The 24,234-nt window shown below is 42.1% G+C and overlaps 1 protein-coding gene across 2 annotated transcripts; it reads right to left on the bottom strand.

Moving 5' to 3' along the window:
- Positions 1-10,410: 10,410 nt before the first annotated feature.
- Positions 10,411-23,953, bottom strand: LOC119655419 (condensin complex subunit 2). 2 transcript variants are annotated; one of them, XM_038061307.1, is made up of 9 exons: positions 23,716-23,953; positions 23,288-23,407; positions 12,767-12,965; positions 12,415-12,706; positions 12,178-12,360; positions 11,969-12,114; positions 11,332-11,906; positions 11,151-11,270; positions 10,411-11,083 (listed from the first exon to the last, which is right to left on the bottom strand). In XM_038061307.1, exons 1-9 carry the CDS (start codon positions 23,800-23,802, stop codon positions 10,742-10,744), a joined length of 2,064 nt encoding a protein of 687 aa, XP_037917235.1. In that variant the 5' UTR covers positions 23,803-23,953; the 3' UTR covers positions 10,411-10,741. The 2 variants fall into 2 exon arrangements, with proteins under 2 accessions (XP_037917235.1, XP_037917236.1); XM_038061308.1 differs by lacking the exons at positions 23,288-23,407; positions 23,716-23,953 and adding an exon at positions 16,455-16,601.
- Positions 23,954-24,234: the final 281 nt, after the last annotated feature.

Here is a 24,234-nt window from a genome sequence, read left to right on the forward strand (position 1 = left end):
CAGTTGGCCGAAATCATTTTCCAGCCAAAAGAACAAGTAATTATAACTACATCGACATCGGCTCGACACTCGACAACTGCTGCCGCCACTTGTACTATGAAGAGTGATTATGTTAGGTGATGTTCTGTAATATAATATCACATAACGAAACCTATCTCGCAAGTAATATCACCATCACTTTGGTAATGCGGTTATGGTAGGTAACACGTTGATGTAATGCTTGGTAATGTTTGGATCCTGCTCGGTGATGGTAATGTAATACTACACTTTAAGATGATATCACTTTTGTGATAGCATAGTGCCGCGTGGGGCAGCCGAATGCCCTCCAGAGTCACATCATCTAAAATTACTTAATCCTTGAATATTCTTTTTGTAACGCTGCAATTCTCGCTCAAGTTCGACAAAGTGACAGAGAACAGACAAACAGAATCCTCCTGTATTCTCCATATTAACTCCCTAGAGATCACTCTAGAACAGTGCGTGGATTCAAGACCTTCCCTTCACCAGTTCTTCATCGACTTCGAGAAAACTTTCGAAACCGTGAACAGGGACTGTTACGTGCTCTATGCAGGAGGGGCATTCCGAACAAACTAATAGCTATTACCAGAGCGGCATATGATGATGCAAAAGGTCACGCGCTGTGATATTATTTCTTCTTGTTTTCAGCGACGTTCTTCCGTCCGAAGGACGTGGAGAAGTTCGATGGACTATCATATTTTTCCTTAAAAACCTCGATTACGCTGATAACGTTCGTTTGCCCTTTCACTATATCATGGACCTTGGCCAAATGGCTCTGCATTTGAAAAGAGACACGTCTAGAGTCGGACTAAAAATCAACACCAAGAAAAACCAAGGATCTCAGTCTAATGGGTCATGAAAGCATTCCGATCTGCATTAACGAGCAGAGAATCGAGGACGTCCAACAATTCGTATATCTAGAAAGCATGGTTTTTGTCAACGATGACACCGATTTGAATGTCGCCCGATGCATTAACAGCGCTAGATTCGCTTTCGGTGTCTTCTCTAAAATCTAGAAATGCAATTATCTCAACAAGAAGATCAAGTTGAGATTGTTCCTTGCTAGTGTTCTATGTGTATTTCTATAGGGAAGTAGTACATGGAAAATGACCACCACTCAAAAGTTCCAAGCTTTCGTGAACACATGTATCATCCGAACACGCTAGGCTAATACTATGTATATTTCAAACAAAAAAGTTGAAGGGCACTTTACCGAACCATGTCCCACCAAAGAGTGAATAGCAGCCATATATCTTGCTTATTTGTTAAAGGTAAGAATCAAAAGAACTACTGTCTTCCTCCTGTTCCAAAATCCTTTAGAGATATGTATGTCAACAACGACTCGTTGTGAACCCATTTAAACAGCAACACAGCTTTTTCAAATATCAGTCACCTCTACAAACCTACTGGGTTTCTCCAACTTCATAACCAAATGCTTAAATTCTTCGCAAAAAGTGCATGTTATCTACAAGGATTTCTCTAAGGCATTTAACCCACTTATTACATAGCTTATCTCCAACTCGTCTAACCTTACCCCCGCCATTTCTTTCTATGGTTCCATATCCCGTTCCTTTTCCCCTTCATCTAGTTTACTACAATCCAATACTATTTTGCTTCTTCATCAACCACCTTCTCTCTCTCCTTACTTACCCTTGCCCTGAAAAGAGCTGAACAAAGCAACTTAAGCTCTGTAAATTACCAGAAGAGCGGAGCTTCTTCGTTTTACTGCCAGGCAACAGCCTGACATTGTTTTGACTGCAGAAACCCGCCTTAGTCCAAGGCATTCGATAACATTCAAGGATTTCGAATTCGTGAAGAACGGTAGACAAAATTGTGATAGGAGACGCGGTACCGGAATACTTGTCATTTCAGGCATATTAATAGACCTACATTTGAAATATGGAAGTCGCCTGTACTCTCTTTTCACTGCCTAGAGGAGGGAATTTATACATTCTGTCAGTCTGTGAACTGAACGGGCTGCATAATAATTATATAATAGCCGGCGATTTAAATGAGGGGGTATTCCTGAAATCTTGGTTACAGCTGTATCCGACGTATAAATGCGAATTACACGGGTCAGATAGTCCAACCTGGTCCAAAGCAAATTCTTATGGAGGTTCAGTTTGATGGACGAAGAGTTTGCTTTCTGCCGATGGACAGCGGCTTCCACAGGCTGAACTTTAAACAACATATTGGAAGAAATTCCAAGAGAAGTCTGTTTGGAGATATCGAGAGGAATGCTCCCCTTTTAATGGAGAAAGCGATAGTACAATCGTGCCAGGTGACAGGAACTCCAGCAACGAGAAAATACTTCAGTATCTTTTCAAGTTAGAGAACTTGACACTTTTTTCTACCATACATATTGCCCTTATAGACTTTTCGGGTGAGATCATCCTAATCCATACGGATTAGGTGACCCGCCCACCGTAACCTATTGAGCCGGATTTTATCCACAACCGGACGGTCATGGTATCGCGCATAGATTTCATCATTGTGTAGGCTTCGAAATCGTCCATCCTCATGTAAGGGGCCAAAAATTCTTAGGAGGATCCTTCTCTCGAACGCCGCCAAGAGTTCGCAATTTTTCTTGCTGAGAACCCAAGTTTCCGAGAAATACATGAGGACTGGCAAGATCATAGTCTTGTACAGTAAGAGCTTTGACCCTATGGTGAGACGCATCCCCTTGTCGTAGACCGTTGTTGATGTCGAATGGTCTTCAGAGTGATCCTGCTGCTTTTATCTGGCCTCGAACATTGGTCAGGGTCAGCCTAGTCAGTCTTATTAGTTTCGTCGGGATACCGAATTCTCTCATGGCCGTGTACAGTTTTACGCTGACTAGGCGGCTTTAAAGATGAAAAGATGGTTCAACTAATGTCCATATTCCAAAAGTTTTTCCATCGCTTGCTGTACCGAGAATCTGATCTGTTGCTGATTAGTCTGGAGTGAAACATCTTTGGTATGGGCCAATGATGTTCTGAGCATATGAGGCTATCTGGCCCAGATAGAGGAGAATATCTTATAAATGGTACTCAGCAACGTTGATACCTCTATAATTGGTGCACTGCGTGATATCTTCCTTTTTATGTATAAGACAGATAATGCCTCGTTGCCAGTCGTCAGGCATTGATTCGCTGTCCAATACCTTGAGCACAAGTTGGTGAAATTGGTCGCCTCCACATTTAACCGATTCGGCTGTAATTCCATCGGCTCCTGGCGACTTATGATTTTTTAGCCGATGAATTGCACGGACTGTTTCTCATAAACTTGGTGGCGCCTAGTGCGGTTGCTCCCTGTACTTTTCTACTTCACAGACTTGTTGGTTCTCCCAGGCTTCCTTTTTCCGTCTGTGAAGTCGCTTCTCCGCTCATCGGAGTTCGTGATAAGTCTCTGCGCGTGCCCGGGTTCTTTGAGAATGTAACATTACTCGCTATGCGGCATTCTTCCGTTCCGTTGCTAGCTTACATTCATCGTCAAACCAGCCGTTCCGACTCCTTTTGCGGCTGAGACCAAGTATCTTTGTGGCCGTATCAATGATAACGTTCTGCAGGTGGTTGTGAAGATCATTTGTTGATGCTTCATCTCCAGGGCCTCTGTTGAATGCGGTTATTGCGGCATCCATTTCCCTCTTATAGGTGTTGCGGAGGGCTGTGTTGTGGATGGCTTCAGTGTTCACTCTCGCCTGATTGTCAGAGCACTTCAGAGCAATGTTTGACGCTGTTTAAGCGCAATCCGTTCCGTTACCGTCGACGAAACAGGGCTCCACTGGTAACTGAAATAGTCGAAACAGTGGACTTCATCCGGTGAACGTGCTCCGAAGAAGCTGAAGACTGTCCTGTCGGTCAGAAAGGTGATGGCGACCGTTTTTTGGAATTTACAAGGTGTGATTTGTGTCGACTACCTGGAAAGGGGCAAAACGATCATAGGGTTCTACTGTGACGAATGATTGGGCCGATTAAAAGGCCGAATCGCAGAAAAAAGGCCCCTTTTTCCGAAGAAAATTCCCCCCTCCACCACACACTTTGCTTGGTTAAGGAAACTTCTCCAAGTCCCCTCCCTTCCTATGAAAAGGTTTAATTTTTTAAAAAAAGACGTCAGTAACTATTTTCCCATACTGAATTAGCCTTAGTTACAGTCCATCTTAGCCTTTTCCCATTGTTACCGTACTGTACATAGGAGTATCATCTTTACTTGAACTAGAAGAAGAAAGTCCTTGCAAAATATTCATAGCAGACTTCTGCTATTGCCAGACCTTCAGGAATTGCCACAATAACAGCAACTTTTAACGAACATCCCTCAAATATTCAACACAATCTCAATCCTGTGTAAATGCTTCAACTCCAGCAATCTAAATAGCGAAAACTAGCTAACACACCGGATAAACTTTTGTTCTAAAGTATAAATTGGCATGAAATGTGTTCAGTTCCTCACATGAATTAATGAAACTAAAAGTTTAATCCTTGCAGTCCCACGTCCAATAAATTGAAATTTACAACTCAATTGCAGAAACGTGTCCCATGGAAATTTTACCCAAATGCATGCAATACTTTGAAACAATACAAACTTTAAATTGGATTGAAACGTGACTGAAATTGAGTAGATTTACTAGTTGAGCTCTGTGGAAGATATTAGCGATTAGATTGTGTTATCCTAGATATCAGGAATACAGATAATGCAATGTTGCCTAATTTGTAAGGAACCAACTCAATGAATGATTTCCCCAGGGTAGTTATCATCAAGCGGAATGAATATTAAATGAATACCTGTAACGATACATATGGGATCCATTAAAACTAAACTATATTTCCTTTCCTCTTCCTACGAAGAATGAGTTACCAGCTTCAAAACAAGTCCGAAACCGCAATCTGACGCCTTCAGGTGTCAAAGCTTTCGTGATTTTGGTTTTGGAAGAACTTTCTTTACGCTCCTGTTGCGTTAGAATTTCCCATCACAAAGAGAGCTGAACATTATTTAACAATTGAAATAGGTTCAGCAAAAGGATAAAAAAATAATTAACTGTTTAATTTATTATTCCAAACTGTGAATCTTTACCTAATCTCGAGTGACTCAATATATTTTACAATTAACTTAAATAGTAAAAAAATGTGGTCCTCTTTTAAAAAAAAAAATCACTTCCCACAACACTCAACTTCGGTTACCAAGCAAAGAGCTGCCCTTTCCTTAAGGAGTTCATCCCGTGTGTCGGATCCGCGGAATCGAATTTTTTTTGGCATCAATTGTATCTAGATATAGTGTACAATATATGGGCAAAGTAGGCAAAGGAGTCATTCGGAAATTATCGTGTTAAAACGTGGTAAGTCGCATGCCGGATTTATGTTGATCGTCGTAATAAAGCGCGTACTTATCGGTCCGAATGACGCTCGAATGACTTCGCTAAAAGAATAAGAATTGAAGCCAAGGTTGTACATGTGTTTCTTGAAGAAACCTAAGGTTTATGGACGAGGTATAAAGGATATAGATTAACGGTCAATTAAGATTTTATGGTTGAAAATCTCAGTCTACTTTTTAAATGCGTTTTTCTCGAAACTGCATGTTCAAAATCGGCTGCCACCATAGCCCAAAATCTATGAAACGAAATTCTTTGAAATTTTCACGACTTATTCAGAACATATTTCTCCTTAGAGACGTCGCTAATATCCTCCCGAAGCTCCATAGGAACCTCCTTTATGTGTCCTAGATCCCGATGCTCCCGCCTTGAAGTCATTCAATTTCCGTTTATGTTTCGCTTTTCTGAACCAATCTTTCTCCACCATAAGAAGATATTAAACGAGTTCCTCCTTCCGTCACAGGCTGGAGTCCACGTAGAATTCATCTTCATTTTAGAAGTGCTCGGTTCGAAATAGTTACTCGCAACTTTGCCACCCATTTTAGCACAATCTTCCTTACTGCATTCGCTTTGATAGTTTGCATCCCCCCAGAATCCAATACCGCCCAATTTAACCTGTATTCTGATAAAGAACTCCTCTGCAGTCTCCACCCCATCCAAAAAAAAATTAAAATAAAATATTGGATCCTAAAATTACCGGGACATGCGCTCTCCCCCTGGGAGCAATGAATGAATGTGGCAGTCGAAGAAGATCCCTTCCCTTGCCAATAGTACTTGGTCTTTTTACGTTGCCTGAAAAAAGTCAATGAAGACCTGAGTACAAACGTTGCACGCTTTTTGAAAATTCTCGCCATGAATTCCCAAATGCTCTATGACCCTTTTCCATCACCCTTCAATTTACTTTGGAGTATCATCAGCCTCTCCATATGGCCTATATCCGAACCCTCGTAGACTGGATAGAAGATGCCCCGTAAGTAATCTAAATGGCTCAAATCCACTCTGAATAAGGGAATATCCGGTATCGAGACCCAAGTTCGATGCGATAGTCACAATTCTTGGATAACAGTGCTCCGGACGGGTACCTTCCCAAGCCATAGTCCTTACCAAATGGAAGAAGCTTGCTGGGCGGTGTACTCGGACCACAGAGTAGTACGTTTCTGTATGGTTTTGAGCTGATTTACTGAGATCTTGCTGATTGCTTGCCCTTCCTCCGACAGTTCCTTTTGCTTGGACACTACTGCTATTGATAAAAGTTTCTCGATAAATCTATGCTATAAATTCTTTGGTTTTCTCGTATGCACTGATCACCACGGATAACATATGTTCCTGAAAGTATGCCAAATCTTGTAGTGCGTTCTGCCTGGCAAGGCTATTGTTATCAACAAGGAAGTCCTAATATAATTGGTAAACCTCCTCCTCCCATCCTGTCCCGATTCGCTCGTATATCCTTTTTTTCTGCCTGAGCTTGGCACCAGGAACCTGCTACAAGTTATAAACTTTCAGAAGGCAAACTCGCAGTAGGGCTAAAAAGGATCACATCTCCTCAATTTACACAGCCAATTTCTGGTCGTACTCAATTTATCAACATCAGGCAAATCTCCATGAGAGAAAAGACACCCTCGACGTCAAGAACGCCTTTAATTTCGCGGTGAAAGGATATCATCGCCGCGATCATAACAACAAGATCTTGAGCATTATCATAGACTACTTTCGACGAAGAAAATTTATGTACTTCTTCAGCAGCGGCGGTAATCCACGATAGCCTGGTTCTATGGACCACAATGTACGATCGTACCTTACGATTATTAATGTAAATAAGTTATCATCATAAGGGAGTCTCCATGCCAGAAGAGTCGTGCCTGGTCGGTTATACAGATGACGCACTATCGAACAGGTGCAAAGCAGACTCGGCATATTGATGCGACGCGTAAGCGGATAGATGACTACTCATGATTTCAACCTTGCACTGGAAAAAACCGAAATAGTCATCCTGACTAAAAGGATAATTCCCGAACCCAGAGGTGGTTGCTTGTGAAGAACGACAACGCACCCTAAACGAGTGGCAACTCTCTTGGCAAAATGAAACTAGAGGCGGATGGGCTGTGCAGCTCATCGGCAACGGCAAGTCCGTGGTTGAATCGGAAGCATGGTGAGACTGAGTATTTCCCTACCCAGTTCTTAAGTGGGCATGAAGGTTTTCAGTCTTACCTGCACAAGATTGGAAAAGCAGATCTACGAATAGTGTGTTTTGCAATGGAGTTGTAGACGATGCCCATCACACTTTTTTTCTTATGGAAAGTGGGGTGGGATTCGTCACCAGCTCTATTTAAACACAGGGGATCTCTCTCCAGATAACATTGTCGAGGAGATGCTGAGGAGCCGTGTTGCCCATTACGTTCGGGTTGCTAAGTAGATAGAGCTCGACCGGTGGAGGAGCCGGATGACAGGGAGGTTCCTTGAATTGATAGTTCCATACCTCATCTCCCCTTCCGTTAGTGAAAGGAATTCCCTGATTTGAAGGCTCCGCAAGGCGGAAGAGTTCGGGGACTAGCCCGAAGTAACGTGACAAACTGGTCCAGGCTATTTCTCTGACGATGAGGAGGTGTTTAGTTGGTAGTCCGACGACGTACCGAACCGGGAATCCAACACTCTGTGCGTAAATGCATTCATCTACCCTGCCGCAAAAAAAGGAAGTCTACATGGACGATTAAATCGCGGGTTAAGAATAGCCTGAAGCTAGCCAAACATAAAACCGTCCTGCTGCTCATTGCGAAGTAACGGAAACCAAAAATAGTTCATATCTACGTTGATATCTAGTCGTGATCAAAATATCTTTAAGCTGAGCAGGCTAAAGCTCGAAAGTACCAACGATGCTGCCAGGCGACTGCGAGCCATTGCACAGCCAGCGACTACTTTCAACACGAAACTTCAACTCAGTTTTTTTGTACGTGGTTGTAGATTCTGTTTCTTTCTGGGATGTTAGAAAACGTTTATTATGCCCACCTTACTATTCCAATTATCTTCTTAGGGAGGAGAATCACAAAGAAAGATATTTCTTCTGGGTTTATTTCAGTAAATAATACCCACTGTTGCGCCAAATGGCCTCAGGCAGACAGAACAAAGTTGCTGGATTGCAACGACTCTTGTTTATTTCCGAAGCAAATCCACTCACACCTCCCAGTTGGTAGTCAGCCTAGTAGCGAACAGACGTGAGTGGTGAGGACAACCCGACATGACGGACTTATGACTTGCCAAACAGTTCGGAGTAGGTTGCATATAAGCTGTGGCATTCTGTTGCCTTACACCAGAATAATATTTCGTGGAACCGGCTCTCAAGTTAGTATTACAGCTGGCTCCGTCCCGATAATGGCGGCCCTTAATACGTCCAAATATGATTGCCATTCAGCCCTTGGTGGGGTATAGCGCGTCAACCGCAACTACGTGCCATAATTTGCGGTCACCCCCACGACTTCCCTAATTCTCCTGCGACTTGCTGCTTGCTTGCTTGAACTCGCAAGCAAAACATACTGCTGGCAGGAGCAAGTCAGTAACATTAAGAAGGACCCATGAGGCCTCAAGTATAAGATGGTTACCAAAAGACTTATTGCTTAACAATCACACTATTCAATGAAAGCAGGGAAAACGGAAGAAATCCAGCAGATACCTTCTCTAGTCCACCTCATCTGGACTCACGTGATTGATGAGAGCGGAATTATTGAAGAATGCACCCTCTCCACTCTAAAAGAACTAGAAAAGATGGTCTTGTCCATGAAAGGCAAAAAAGCACCGAAACCGAATGGTATTATCAGCGAAATGCTGAAACCTATATTTAAGTATAAGCCGGACCTGCTACTACTCAGCGCGTTCATGGTTTTAGAGCAAGGTGATTCACAACTGATGCGGTTGAGGTAGTGACCCAAGGGGTGAGACTAACTGAGGCACACGGTCGCGACTGCCGACGAGTGGTGCTCCTTGTGACGCTACATGTAAGAAGCCCTTTCAAGTCTGCAAGGTCTGCAACTTGCTCAAGACGCTGGAAAATTGTTTCCATATTCCGGGCTACCTTGAGCGATATTAAGGAGCTACTCAAAGGATCGCGACCTTTAAAACACTACATACGGCACTCTACTACGACTCAAGACACCTCATTGGACCTCATTGCCACACGCACGGTCAAACAAGATCAGTACACAGTGGGAATGGTAATGCGGCGGACGAGCAGATGGATGAGTGAGCATAGGTTATCCTAGCTCTGAAGAAAACCGAAGTTGTTGTCCTGACCAAGGAGAGGGTTCCCACAGTTCTTCCTTTTCAGGTTGGTGAAATCCTGGTCTTTTCGAAGGAATTCTTTGCTGATGAGGGTTGTTTAGTCCGCCCTTTTTTACAGTTCTGAACTTTGGACTGGCACCCTCAGTAGGAAGATATATCACAAGCGCCTAATGCAAGCATAACTGCGAGGAGCCTTGCAAATAATGACAATATCCGGGGCTATTCCGGTCGCTCTCCATGCAGCGGAGCGAGCGGAAGTCTATATCCCTCAGAAAAAAAAGGACGTGCTTTCGGCGTATGGCAATAATCCTGAGAAAGAGAATCGAGTCGTAGATGAACCGAACACCTTATCGAAGACATACGACCGCAGTTCAATTGAAAGCACGATGAGGTTGACTTTCAGTCTTACCTGAACGCAATCGGGAAATCACAGCCGCCTGCATCTACTGCAAGGATGTAGTGGATGATGCTTGCCACACGTTTGTCTCCTATAGAAGGTGCCAAGTGTCTACCATAATTGATGCCACGTCGCAGAGCAAGGGCACGTGGAGCAAAGTGATACGTTGCACTTAAGATGAAATTTAAACGAAGGGAGATGGGTAGGGGAGACTGCAGGGAAACTTCCTGCACCGCCAAGTGTGTACTCCTACACTGAATAGACCTGGGCTGAGCTAATGTGTCAAACGGAGGAGTCTGGCAATTTGTATGTAAATGCATTTCACCTAGCTCCCCAAAAAAACTCACTCCTGTTTCAGCAACACAAATAAAAACCAAAAATGTAACCTTAGAACAATAAAAAATATATTTAACATTACTTTCTCTACCACTAAACATTGTTCTATCTATATAAATGTATCTGTTAAATATCTAATATTAATACGCCATTAAAAAGACTTGTTTGCCTCACAAAGAAAGAAAAAAGAGAAAAAAATCGTTTAGTCTAGAAAATAAATACAAGTTGGCAACCGATCATGCCCCATTTCATCTTTTTCCAATCTCAGATTTGTACACAATTACAACAGTGCATATTCGTACTTTACTTTTGTTTACCCAAGTAACTGATCAATACATAAAAAATATATGTGGCGGTGGTTTAGATCTAAATTTACGTCAATCCTCTATTTTCCTTATCTGAAAATCTTTCAGTTTGTCATCCATCACTAGTCTAAGGTTCGCCTCATTGGCTAAATGCAATATTGAATAAAAGGCCACGGCGGTGGAAAGGGCCTCGTTCATGCTTGGAGTGAGCAGGCGCGGCAGATTTGAGTAGATCTTGTTGAAGGAGGCCACGCCACCTTTGTACTTTTCTGATTCGAATCCCGGCGGCTGGGAAAGGTTCTCTTTGTCCGTTTCATGCATTTGTTGATCAATGAGAATCGTACAACATTTCTTCAATTGCTTCATGTCCACAACTTTCGCTCGCCTTGCAAATGGCACAATAATCTTAGTGACCTGGAAATGGTATAGATGCGACACATTAGGAATTGAAATCCCAAAATCTTAAATCTAGAAAACTTACCTTATCCGGCGCACCAACAAAATCCGTTGCAATTTCCATTACCGTTTGGTTGACACACTCCGTGTCCGTGTTCATATCTGGCGCGTCCCCTTCGGTATCCATCACATCCATCATATCGTCCTGCAAAAATAACGTATCCGTACAAAACCTGACCTAAATGCATACTTCCGCTCAAACTTACATTTGGAATGTCATCACAAAACTTCTCACTGTTAGGATTGTCATAGTCGGACCCATCCGGTATATCAGGCGACAATGCCGCCTCAACCTCTTCCATCACTTGAGTGCCCAGCGAATAGCTGTATATATCGAAAATGTCTTTATTAATCTGCAAATCTGTAGGCAATTTCATTCTCTTCGCGTCCCATTTCTTCTGTATGTTCGCCTTTCGCATTTTACTTTTCTCATCCAACTTTTGGAAGAGATTATCATGAATCTCCAGGAATTCTAGTGGTTGTGTGCGGAATTTCAGGGGTTTACGTTTCCCTCTCAAATTTTGCTTTCTATTATCTCCTGTGTGATTTGCTGAAAATCTTTGTGCTAAACTCAGTGATTTATTCCGAGATTTCTTGAATTTCCAATGAGAGGGGCCAGCCCAAAATTGACTGATTTTATCCATAGGTCGATATGAATATTCTAAGGTTGACGAAGACGAGTCGACCGGGCGCATGTCTTCAATTAACACAGGAGCACGACGTAGACCTTTACAGTTATTTATTGCAACTTGCTCCTCAACCGTTAGTTCATCGAAGTCGCCTAAAAAATGAATGAAGGACACTTAGAACGGGAAACTTTCAATGCAGGCAGAAATACTTTACCCAAGTCGACATCAATAAATGGATGCGTATCGGGCTGGCTTGCCTCCACGGCAGCATTTATGTCAAATGCTACTGCCATTTGTGAGTTATGGTCAATATCTTCATCCACATGCATGTTAGAGTCACTGGGGCGATCATCATCGCTTCTATTAAACAAAAACAAAAAAAATGGTTAATTTCAGCAACTACAATGAAAATGTAACACATACTCGTCTTGCTCGGCTGGCGTATCTGAGATGACATAGCCAGAAAGCTGGGGACGCAATACCATTCCAGTTAATCTCAGATTTGCCACCATTTCGCCGTCTACATCTGGCATATCTGAAAAGTCATACTGCTCAGGATAATCGAATGATTCATGGTCTTTTGAGTCCCAAAATGGATGATTCATCCTAAATAAAAAAAATCAATTGAAAATACTATCCTTCTCTTGAAATCCACCTCACCTTAATCTCAATTCCGAGTCAACTGAATGCAAAACATTTTGCAACAATCGATTCGAGCCACTGACGTTGCCCACGCCCGAGTTCATTTTCGCGAAAATTGGGTCAGTGAATGGATTTGTATCCAAATGTGCATTGATGGTCTCCTTATTTTTTGTGATCGTGGAAACAGCTTTTCGCGTCCTCTTCTTTCGCTTAGCCGGACGTTCACCCTCGGCATTCGTCTCGGCTCCACCAACTTGTTCACCATCGTTTTCATGCTGTGCACTTGGCTCGTCATCATTTTCATTAATCACTGCATTTTATATAATGGGTTTAATTTCTAGGTAAACTGTTAATTATGACTTGAAACTACCTTTTTGCTTGTTGAGACCCGAAGAAATACGCAAGACCTCTGAGTGAACGGAATCCACCCGGAGGGCATAGACTCTACTTGATGCTTCCAAAGACGATCCAGCTACTTTGAAATTGCTTAGTGCTTTGTGATGTCTTGACATCAATGACGATAAGGTATCAATAACGGACACAGCCCATGCATTGTCTCGGCTTAGTTTCTGAAAAAAATGTTGATATTAATAATTTTAGCTACCTTACTATAAACATAGGAGATGCATTGCCTGAAAGAATGTTCTTCAAATCCAACATTAAACGTAAGGCTTTATTCCTAATGATGGACAAACGACTCTAAACAAATTAATAGTTATCTTTAAGAACGGGAAAAAAATACGACAGCAAAGATAAATGGCACCTAACACGTAGCACTTTGAACAATGGGAGATTTTAGGGCCGCCCACAGTTAAATTATGATATATACCCATCACTCAATTACCCAGCAATCCAATTTAAATCTAGAGTTTCCAGCACGCTAGAGCACTTTATTCTAAACCTTAACGTTCCACTAGACACTGAAGTTGGTGTTCGACGATTCTACAGCCAACAGAAGCAGATAAGTACGACTGACACCATAAAACAGACCAAGCGCTAAATCAACAACAACCACAGTGCAAAAAGGGATCGTAGTTTTGGTACTGTCATATACGGCAACCATATCCAAAAATACATGCCCTGGTACTCTTTCCTGGGATCCTATAGGGAAACTGAAAGTGTCACCCCTGAGAGATGAAGGCGATCATTGCTATGACTCCCGCAGAAAACCGTGTACATATGTTTGATAAAAAGGCGAACATCAGGATACTCATCAATAAGGACTCCGTCACATCATTGCTTCTGAAAGCAATGTTAAAGAAATAAAGCCAAGTTCTTACGCTGGTTGAAACTAACCCTTCGCGCATTTACAACGTATAATACAGCCGCCACCACACGGTTATTATAAACATGTATTATCTCTCCCTCCACAATGCGTTCATCAATCTCCGAGGTCCACGCTGATCGACGCCATAGAAGAGGCTCGAAGCTCTAAATCCCAGCCAACCACACTGACTCGCCACCAAGGGACTTGAATATTAAAGGATACAGTAGGGTAGGTAGGTATCAGTAGCCACTCCGAGGAGCCCAATTAGCCCTGTGGTGCGCGGTTTTGATGCGACAAACTCCTAAGACCGCCACTGTATTATGAGAGCAAGGAAGCAGAGTCCAGCCGGCTTAGATCTTCAGAGTCAGCCCGTAACATTCACGAAGGAAAGTAGCTATCCCACCCTGCAGCTAGAAATCTCACTGATGTCCACAAAGAATGGTTTACCCAGTGTCCGTAGGCTGACTGTAGCTAGAACTGGGCAATCGCGGGGGAAGTGCCTGACGGTTTCCACCTTCTCCGCAGCTTCGGCTATGCGAATTGTAAGGTATGCCGAGCCCGGCGGCATGGTCCCCTATGGGCCAGTGTTCCGTGTAGACCGCCGTAATCTTGAATACATTTGCACGCGTCTGGCACAGGAGCTCTCGTGATCGCGCTATGTTACGAGCGGGTCATATCCTCCTTGACTTGGCGCAGTTGGCAAGTCTTGACAATCTAAGGCCCGCGGCTGCTAAGTAGTACAAGCAGATTCCGCCCTTGACAGTCGCCAGCGAGAGACAAACTGTACCCGCCGAAGGACTGCCAAGAGCAAAGCTCGGCCTGGCAAATCCATCAGCCCGCCAATTACCCTCTATGTTCCTATGCCCGGGAACGCAGAGGAAGTGACCTTCACCGTACCGCCCGGACGGTTCACCGCGTTTTTGCACTGCCTCACCAGCCAGAATGTCGTTGTTGAATACAAGGCTTTAATGGCCGCTTGGCTGTCGGTCAGAATTGCTATTTTACGCTTGGGGCTCGGATCATGCTCCAGCCATCGACAGACTTCCAGTATCCAGTACAACACAGGATCGCTGTCATCTTCTAATCGTAGGGAAGCTTCTTCAAGCTGCCAATGGAAATGTCTCGCTCATAGACTCTAAGCAGGCATTTTATCAGATCCCATAGCAAAAGAGTACATTCCAAAAAGCCATCACGCAATCTGTTGCATTCTTTGAGTTCACACGGTGCCTGTCTGTGTGACAATAAAAGACTTTGAGGGCAAATCATTATCTAGCTACATACATCACAAGTTCTCTGTTTTCCTAACATTCGTCCCACACGACTCGCCACTAGCATCGTCCTAGCCTAAGTTTATCGCATCCCGAACACCTCGAGTCTGGATCTTTCAGCGCGCACCATCAGCGGTTTCTTCCTCCTTAGATAACTTAACGCGTACAATCAGCCCTCCCTACCCATCGGCTTTTGGAAGTCAGATTATCTACAGAGCTTCTCACTCCCGAGCGTAAAGGCAACAACGCGATCTTTCTCCTAAAAATTAAAGAACAGCCTTGAACGAATCTATCACACCAAGTTAAATCTCCTTTTTGGTAGGACTTCACCGGCGTGAATAGGTTCACCAAATGATCAGAAGCACCACGGTCACCAGGATATTCACTCATCACGACAGGCAAGGGCGCCCACTTCAAACCCGCTATGTTCTAGGAATTAATTTAGCGTCTTAACATCTTCAGTACGTACTACTGCCACTCACAATCAAAAAGCACAATGCACTCATCTCATGCTTGAAAGCTCCCTCGCTTTCGTCTTTGCATTAACCACTGTACAATAATCCTAACCCACACTTGACATAGACATTAAGGGCTACAATCGCCCCGTCTCATCAGATACCCTAAAATTGACGTCCGCGTTCCGACACGTCAACCACCTCTCCAACCGATCCTCCCGTCCACTATATCATATGAGGCTGCAACAACAAGTACTCCTAAAAGATTTTCTTTTGCTCATTCCCAGCGGTAACCGGGAGTCGTTTTGGCAAGCGCTGAGTCTGACCCAAGTATAAGAATATAACGCAATGCTTTTAACTGCCAACTGAGCTACATCGAACTCTTTTATTTGAATCTATACTGGTCGAAATATCGACAAAGAAGCGCAGGAATGATTGCTCGAAAATGTTCTAAAAGAACCAAGTAGTACAAACAAATTTTTAAAGATAAACCAAACTTTACTCTCACACATCATATATGCCATTTTAGTCTCGGTGTCCTATTTCCACCCGTGACCAGTTAAGAAGTTAATTACCGAGAATTTTTAATAGGAGTTCTACCCTATAAAGAATTAAACTGTACGAAGCGCACTGTCTTGATTAAATCCTTCCATAGATATCAAATTATTAAATATAAATACAAAATAGATGTAACGAATGAAACAATTGGTACAGTTCTAAAGTTTTACTTCCTAAAGAGCAAAAATGGGATGCAGTCGGACGACAAATGCTTTAAGTGTAAAAGACTTCCCAGATCTCGTTTTGCAAATTTCGATATCAAAACACACCGCACCATTGTTAGTCAATTAAGAAAAAAATGGACAAATATTCGCGTGCTTCCTGTTACACTAGAACTTTTGGCCTATAAATACGTGTGCTGAAATTCCAAACTAAATTCAGAAACTCCTTGCTTCACATAACGAGGGAGATAATATCCTCATAGAAAGCATGTTTGTTTAAGTGGCACTTTTAGAAAGTTTTTTGGCGTTATGGAATACTGTTGGATAAGATACAACTCCAAAACTTTACCATTTCGAAATTAATCTCATCCAGTGCCTCCATATTATCCTTTATAATGTTAACCACTTTAATAGAAAAATATATAGTTGTAAAAATTTGAAAAATAATCTCAATAACTTTATTATTAAAACTGCATAAAAAGATAAATGGAAAATTCCCAAAAAGGTTTGACGTTTAAATACAAACATCGTCGGTTGACAATGACTTTCGATTCCAATGACAAAACATATAATGCACTTATGTCTCAAAGTTATTTAAAAAACCAAAAAAAAAAAACAAAACAGATATAGCAAAGGAAAATCTTCAGATTATTGTCAGAAGACCCTAATCATAAATAATAAAATATTCTCCTCCAAAAGCATGAAAAATACTGGGAACATATCCAAACTCGAGCTAGTATATAAGACTGTGCTGGCTTCTTCTTTAACCTTTATCCCACTAGGTCACGGTTTCGACTCATCTAGATCGAGTAGGCCACTTTTCTCGATTGTAAGCTTAGTCCTGGTAGAGACGAGAAATTCTCAAATCACCATCGGTTGATATTTGGATTGCTTCCCCTCGACTTGGATGTTTAGGCCTAACTTACGTGACGAGTCCTGATCAACCAGATATATAATTGTAAAAACGAAAATACCTTTTTCGCAATTCACCACGATGCGCCATATGGTTGAAACGAACTTAAATTTAACTCTAGAATCGGCAATATACTGACTAGGTTATTTGAAGATCAACAACTTTTGAAACAAAATAAGTCGGAATACCGGAAGTTCGGCGCTTCAAGTATAAAGGTTGTTTTGTGTTCATCTTATGTGAGCAACTCTTATTGAACACTACCCACAAATTTCATTAGCATATACGTATACACACACATGCCTGTTTCCAGTAATTGATACTGATATTCAAATAACTAAAAAAAGCTAAAAATGAAAAGCGAAAGTGACTCTATGGTTCCCGCCGTTTATATAAATTTACTTTATGCATATGATGATGACGTCATACACGTCTTACAATGTAATAAATTTACATGAAATGCAATACTTCGACTTTCAATAACTTTTTTAATAAAAGTTCAATTCGATTCGAACTTTCCAGAATTATATCTTATATTATGAGCTACATTGTTTTTTGTCTGTACTTCTAGGATGAACTTAAGTAGGGTTTTCGGGTAAATTGCTAAAACATGGTAATATACTATTATCAACTTTATTTGTGCAGACATCGAAACGGGACCCGGGCCTAGATTTTGTATAGATGCACCATTGATTTTTCGGTCGGATAGGTTCTGAGAACGAGATCTGTTTCACTTTTTGGAGCACACATTATGATCCCTCACTCCACTATGTTTCATTCAATATCACAAATAAAATCAGTTTCAAAAAGTAATGTAATTAATGGAGGCCTTCCATTTGATACCCCACATGGCCATACTCTGTGAAAAAAAAATATACACCCCCTTTCGCATGTATGGGGGAGTCCCCCTTCAAACTCAACACAAAATGGCGCCACTCGCTGCCTGTAAAACGAAATACAGACCACCCACCAAATTTCGTAACAGTCAATTCAGTGGTCCGCAGTAAATCGAGTGTGACAGGCAGACATTGAATCGATTTGAATAAAGTTTTGTTTCACACAAAACCTTAGGAATGGATATCATACATTACTATTCATGAACATTGATTTGCAAATAATTTGAAATAGTGAAGTACATTGAAAAACGAAGCGCGAACATTGAACATTGAACTAGCGTGGACTCACATTCTTTAAAGCTACTAAAGAAAGACGTCCCAAAATTTAGAAATGATATAGTTTATACTGGAAAGTATGAAGGGATATAGCATTTTTCGAAAAAGCCTACATTTACCTAATGACTAAATTTTCCCTAAGGGGTTCGAACACTGAAACCCATCGAAAAGTAGATAGTTACTATGAAATTTCAAGTTAAGTAAACAACGATTTTTCTCTACCATCGCGAGGAATAAGTCTTTACCTATCAGGAATCTCCAAGACGTCAATAGCAAAACAAAAATCAAACTTATCAGCTTTATTGACAAATATCCCGAGAAATTGGTATAAAAGATTGACTGTTTTAGTGGCTCTCAACAGTACAGGTGTGCTCAAACTCTTCACCAAGGTACGGAACTTAGGGGTCTTTCAACCTAAAAGTTATGAATTTTCCAAACAAACTTCCTTATTTTAAGAGGTAATATGATTTAAAACATATTTTTGATGGTTTTAGAACAAAATACGAATTTTAAAATTAGCTACATAGTTATATCAAGAAGTAGCCTGAAACAACATTTTCACTCATTTACACTCTTCGACGCCCTGGAGGCGTCGCCAATGGGTTGATACGATTATAAAAAAAATTCCTCGATCGATTGCTCTGATTTTTTAATATGTTGTTGTATAAATGTTTGGCCATGGCATGATCTACGATTTTTCACATCGGTTGTAAACGTTCCTATTTACTCAATTTTCGAGCCTCAAAAATTGAATTTTTCGAAAAGTATCCGCAATTTTGTATTTTTCAGCTAAAAATATTTGTTCTTATTCACACACTTCCATTGCGATTTGAACCGCGACCTTCCGTACGACAGCCTTGTGTTCTAACCATTCAGCTATCCGGACAAATCAAATAAAACCCGGGGGTTCACTGCACTAGTTCCGTAGCTTCCATTCATAAAAAATAAATTTAAGCCGGAGGTATGCGCACTCTTAGTGGCATTTCATTATATGAATTTCATAACATAAAATATAGGAATTACTGTATGCATCATACAGTAATTGTAGAAACTTGAAGATTATGTACAATGCGTGTATATTTTATGTTATGAAAATCATACAATTAAATACACTAAGGCAACGCCAATAGTGGCGTCCGTAGTTCTCAAAATGAATTCATTCAAATTGATTACATTCAAAAGTAGCAGCCAAAAACGAAAACGCCGCCAAATTGCAAGTGGCGTAATCTGTCATCAGAACGAACCTTCCCGAAGTAGAGCAAACTGCAGTCCGCAGCTTCTCTCATCCGCATCGTAATTGGGTTTCCCGCTTGAGTCCGGAACCACCAGTACGACGTTTTCCTCTTAAGTCCTTTTTATCTACGACAGATTTCTGGGAAAAAAAGCAGAAGGAATGAAGGCGTCTCCCGCGCTTGAAAACGGGACAAAATGTACCAATTGGTCCTCCAGGTTGGGGGTTGGGTAGGGCTGACAACCCTACACGGAAAACCGATGTTACGAAGCCACGAAAGGAGCCTCGGACAGGATGGATTTTATAACGACGAACCCGGCAACGACAGCAAGAGATGCCATGTACAGGGACCGGTTTCCTGGAGAAGAGCCGCTACACCATATATTATAGCGGCCATCCAGTAAACCATGTGCTCGCAGTAGGTTTCTTAGTCAGCCAAAAAATGGAACCTGCTGTCATCGACTTTGAAAATATGAGCGAAAGGCTATGCACTCTGCGTTTGCGAATATAGACTCGGAATACTATCTCGTTGGCATGGTGCTCCGAGCTCAAATAACAACACCGCCCGGAATCCCCTCTGACAATCAGGTGAGAGTTAACACTGAAGCCATGCACAACACCTAAAAGAGGAAAATGGATGCCGCAACAACCGCAATCAACAGAGGTCCTGGAGATGAAGCATCAACAAATGAGCTTCCCGACCACCTGAAGAACATTATCATTGACACGGCCGCAAAGATACTTGGCCCCAGCCGCAAAAAAAAAATCGGAACGGCTGGTTTCACGATGAATGTAAGCTAGCAACGGAACGGAAGAATGCCGCATACTGAGTAATGTTGCTTTCTCAAAGAACACGGCCACGCGCAGAGACTTATCACGAATTCCGTCGAGCGGAGAAGCGACTTCACAGACGGAAAAAGGAAGCCTGTCTGTGAACTAGAAAAGTACAACCGCACCAGACGCAGAAGTTTTACCAACAAGTCAGCAGGATGAAGCCTTATACACCTCGACGCTCATCCTGCCTAGATAAAGAGGGAAATCCGATTTCCAACAAAATGGGCATATTGGAGCGATGGGTTGAGTACTTTGATGAGCTACTGAACAACCAGAACATCGGCGAGTTAGAGGTCCCACCAACTGAAGACGAAGGACAAATACTGCCACCACCAAGTATAGAAGAAACAGTCCGTGCAATTCATCGACTTAAAAATCATAAGTCGCCAGGAGCCGATGCAATTACAACCGGATTAGTTAAATACCGCCCAGTTACACCAAGTGGTTTATCAACTTGTGCTCAAGGTAGGGGACAGCGAATCAATGCCTGACCATTTGCAACGAAGCATTATCTGCCTCATACATAAAAAGGAAGATATCACACAGTGCAGCATTTATAGAGGTATCACGTTGCTGAGTACCATCTATAAGATATTCTCCGCTATCTTGCTATGCCAGGTAGCCCAATACGGCCAGAACATCATTGGCCCATACCAAAGAGGCTTCACTCGAGGCAAATCAGCAACAGAGCAGATTTTCTCCCTGCGGCAAGCGATTGAAAAACTGTTAGAATATGAACACCAGTTGCACCATCTATTCATCGACTTTAAAGCCGCCTATGATAGCATAGCCAGGGTAAAACTGTACACGGCCATGGGAAAATTCGGTATCCCGACTAGGCTGACTCTGACCAATGTGTGAGGCCAGATAAAAGCAGCAGGGTCACTCTCAAGAGCACTTGACATCAACAACGGTCTACGACAAGGGAATGCCCTATCGTGCGTCCTCGCGTGATGCTGAGGTACATGCAAGACGATCCTCTTTAAGTCTACACAACTACCGGCCTATGCTGACGATATCGACATCATGGGAAAAAGCACCCAAGACGTACAAACTGCCTTCATCCAGATCGAGCAGGCGGCGCGAGATCTTGGTGGCAACGTCAGTACCGAAAACCAACCAACCAACAACATCAAACCGCACTGGTCAAACGGGAAGAGTAAAGATAGGAGACTACAACTTTGAGACCGTTGACAATTTCTCCTATCTAGGGTCGAAAAACACAACCGATAAAAGCTACGATGATGAAATCCGCGCACGCAATACAGAGCCTATTTCAGCTTACAAGAACTGTTCCGCTCGAAACGTCTCACCATAAGGTCAAAGCTCTTATTGTACAAGCCAATGATCTTGCCAGTCCCCATGTATTCCTCGGAGACTTGGGTTCTTAGCAAGAAAAATTGCGACTTCTTGGCCGCGTTCGAGAGAAGAATCCTCCGAAGAATTGTTGGCCCCCTACATGATTCCGTAGCCTATATAACGACGAAATCTATGCACGATACCATGATCGCCACATTGTGAATAAAACCCGGCCCAATAGGTTACGGTGGGCGGGTCACTTAATCCGTATGAATGAGCATGATCCAGCCCGGAAAGTCTATAAGGGCAATATCTATGGTGGGAAAAGAAGACGAGGCAGATGCTGCCTGAGATGGAGCGTTGGCGTCGGTCAGGACGCCAGATAGCTTTTAAGGATATCGAATAGCTGGACCTCGGCGCAAAACCGAGATGTCTGGAGTTCCTTATTAAGGTAGGCCTAGACCGGATACCTGAAAAGTAAAAGTAGTAGACTCAGCGGAGAAAGATGTTGCATGCGACAGGATTCATAGTTCCTACGTTTCTGAGAAAATGAGGGTAGCAAACAGACGGACCCACGGTCAGACAGACAGTAAACCGATTTTATAAAGCTTCGTTTCACCTGAAAACCCTAAAAAACGGCATATGCCATAGACTTCGACCAAAGGGAATTCCTCAGTTCAGGATCAAAATAAGAAACGCCTTCTCTTCCATTATTCAAATCAAAATATGCTCAAAAATCATTCACCCCCAACTTATTTACGAGCTACGAATCTACGCTTGGCAAAACATTCATTCAGACGACCACAACTTTTTTTCCTGTCTTCAAAAGTAACATTTCTACTGGCGCTGGCAAGAAGAAACCAAAAAGGGGCCAGATCATTCCAGAGGAAGATGGCAGGGCAAGAATTCCTACTTTTACGACGCATAATATGTGCAGTTTTCTTATTGTCCAGACTGTAATTAATCACGATGGCCAATTATTTTAATTGCTGTCCATTGACAACCGAGCTTACACTCACTTCCCCGAAAAGTTTCTCTAATTTTGCAATAACATATTTACGGCAAATCATCCAACAACTAAACTCCCAACCTTTGGTTGTTGTGCACTATGAATATGTAAGCTGGTTTATTAATTAACATTTCCATTACTCATTAACGAGACAGTGGATATTTTCTCAAGCTTACGTAATGTTAACACCAATGTAGGCAAGAGATAGTCTCTCGCTGCCCAGATAGTTGTGAATGCATTGTGCATTCGTGGAAGAACAAGGGTTACTAAATCAAACCGCGGAAATGTTAGTTTTGTAGCTTTCCCAATTTTTCATGGAAATGGAAAAAAGAAAGATCGGCAGTTCGCAATTACAACCTTTATATTGATGTAATCCTAGGATCTACATAAACGTGGCAAGAGTATGCAGGCTTGTAAAGACGTAAAGACATTGCATTGTACTCAATGCAATGTACAAGTACTCGGAAGCATGCAAATATCGCCACCATTGTTAGTAACAATACCCTGGAAAGTTAATGTCTGTTCCTTCTGATAGGACGCAGCTGAAATTATTGAACAGATTCAAACAGGATCCCGACTTTGACTTTGCGCTTATTCTTTCGTAATTCATCCTCGTTAAAGCCCCCAGTGAAGGCAAATTCGCGACAAGAACTGAAATCAAGGCATCCCCAGGAAACTAACTACTCGCAAGACTACCAAAATCACTGCACGCTTTTAGGCTACTCACATCGTTGCACTGCTGCAGGCAATTTTTCAGCGTTTCACTTTCTTCCACTGTCGTGGACGGGGTGTCCAGTACCGCCGTCGTCCTCCTACGAGCTTCCCTCCGTTCAGCCTCATCGTCATTCTGCAATAGATAAGCAAACCAAGCTCGTTAACATCCTGCCGACAAAGGCCACACATCGTTGGGCTTGGCGGTCTCGTACAAAATCAAAACAAACGAAAAACCATCCATCAACTCCCGCAAATTAATCTTTAAATAGTTCTCCACTCGTAATTCATCACAAAACCAGCAAATTCACGAGTTTTCATTTCGAATTGGACGAAATAAAATTCACACTTCTGACATCGAAATGTCACTCACTGTTTATGTCAAGTGGAACCCATGAATGGATTTTTCGATCGTTCATACGAAAATTACGCGGAAAAACTTACAATCACTGGCGTTTGAACGGGAGTTCGAAATGCTCCAACCTCAGATCGCCGTAACGGTGAATCCATATGCGGTGGAGTCATTGTCATTTAAAACATTTAGAAAAATACTCCTCACAAAAATCTTTCTGTGACGACGACGAAAATAATCACGAAAACGACGCCAGTTAGAGAACGAAATTTTAAAACGGTTTCTCTTTGACGAACGCGCGGCCAACGAATTGACGTTTGGTTATGTAAGGAGAGGGTGAGCGTCTGTAGAACAGTTGGAGGATTATCGAATTAGAATGGCACGTTTGAATTTGAAATTAATAGCAACGGATGGTTTTGATTTATGGATTAAAATAAATGAATTAGTTTTGCGAATTAGGTAATTTAAATTATTCAGAAAAAAATAATCTTAATTCTTGCAAACATCTGCCGACACGAAATGTAGCTAAGGACAATATATGAAAAACTCATTTTTGCCAGGGAAAAAATATTTTAGGTAGATTTTATATTTATTTTGTGTATATTTGAACA

Source organism: Hermetia illucens, chromosome 4 (genome assembly GCF_905115235.1).
Source record: "Hermetia illucens chromosome 4, iHerIll2.2.curated.20191125, whole genome shotgun sequence".
NCBI lineage: Eukaryota > Metazoa > Arthropoda > Insecta > Diptera > Stratiomyidae > Hermetia > Hermetia illucens.

Excerpts from the sequence above, each read along its gene's own strand:
- LOC119655419 (XM_038061307.1), bottom strand. The coding sequence starts at position 23,802 with ATGACAATGACTCCACCGCATATGGATTCACCGTTACGGCGATCTGAG. Across the intron at positions 12,966-23,287 it reads GCCTGCAGCAGTGCAACGAT|AAACTAAGCCGAGACAATGC; the intron begins GTGAGTAGCCTA and ends CATTTTTTTCAG. Across the intron at positions 11,271-11,331 it reads TTTGTGATGACATTCCAAAT|GACGATATGATGGATGTGAT; the intron begins GTAAGTTTGAGC and ends TTATTTTTGCAG.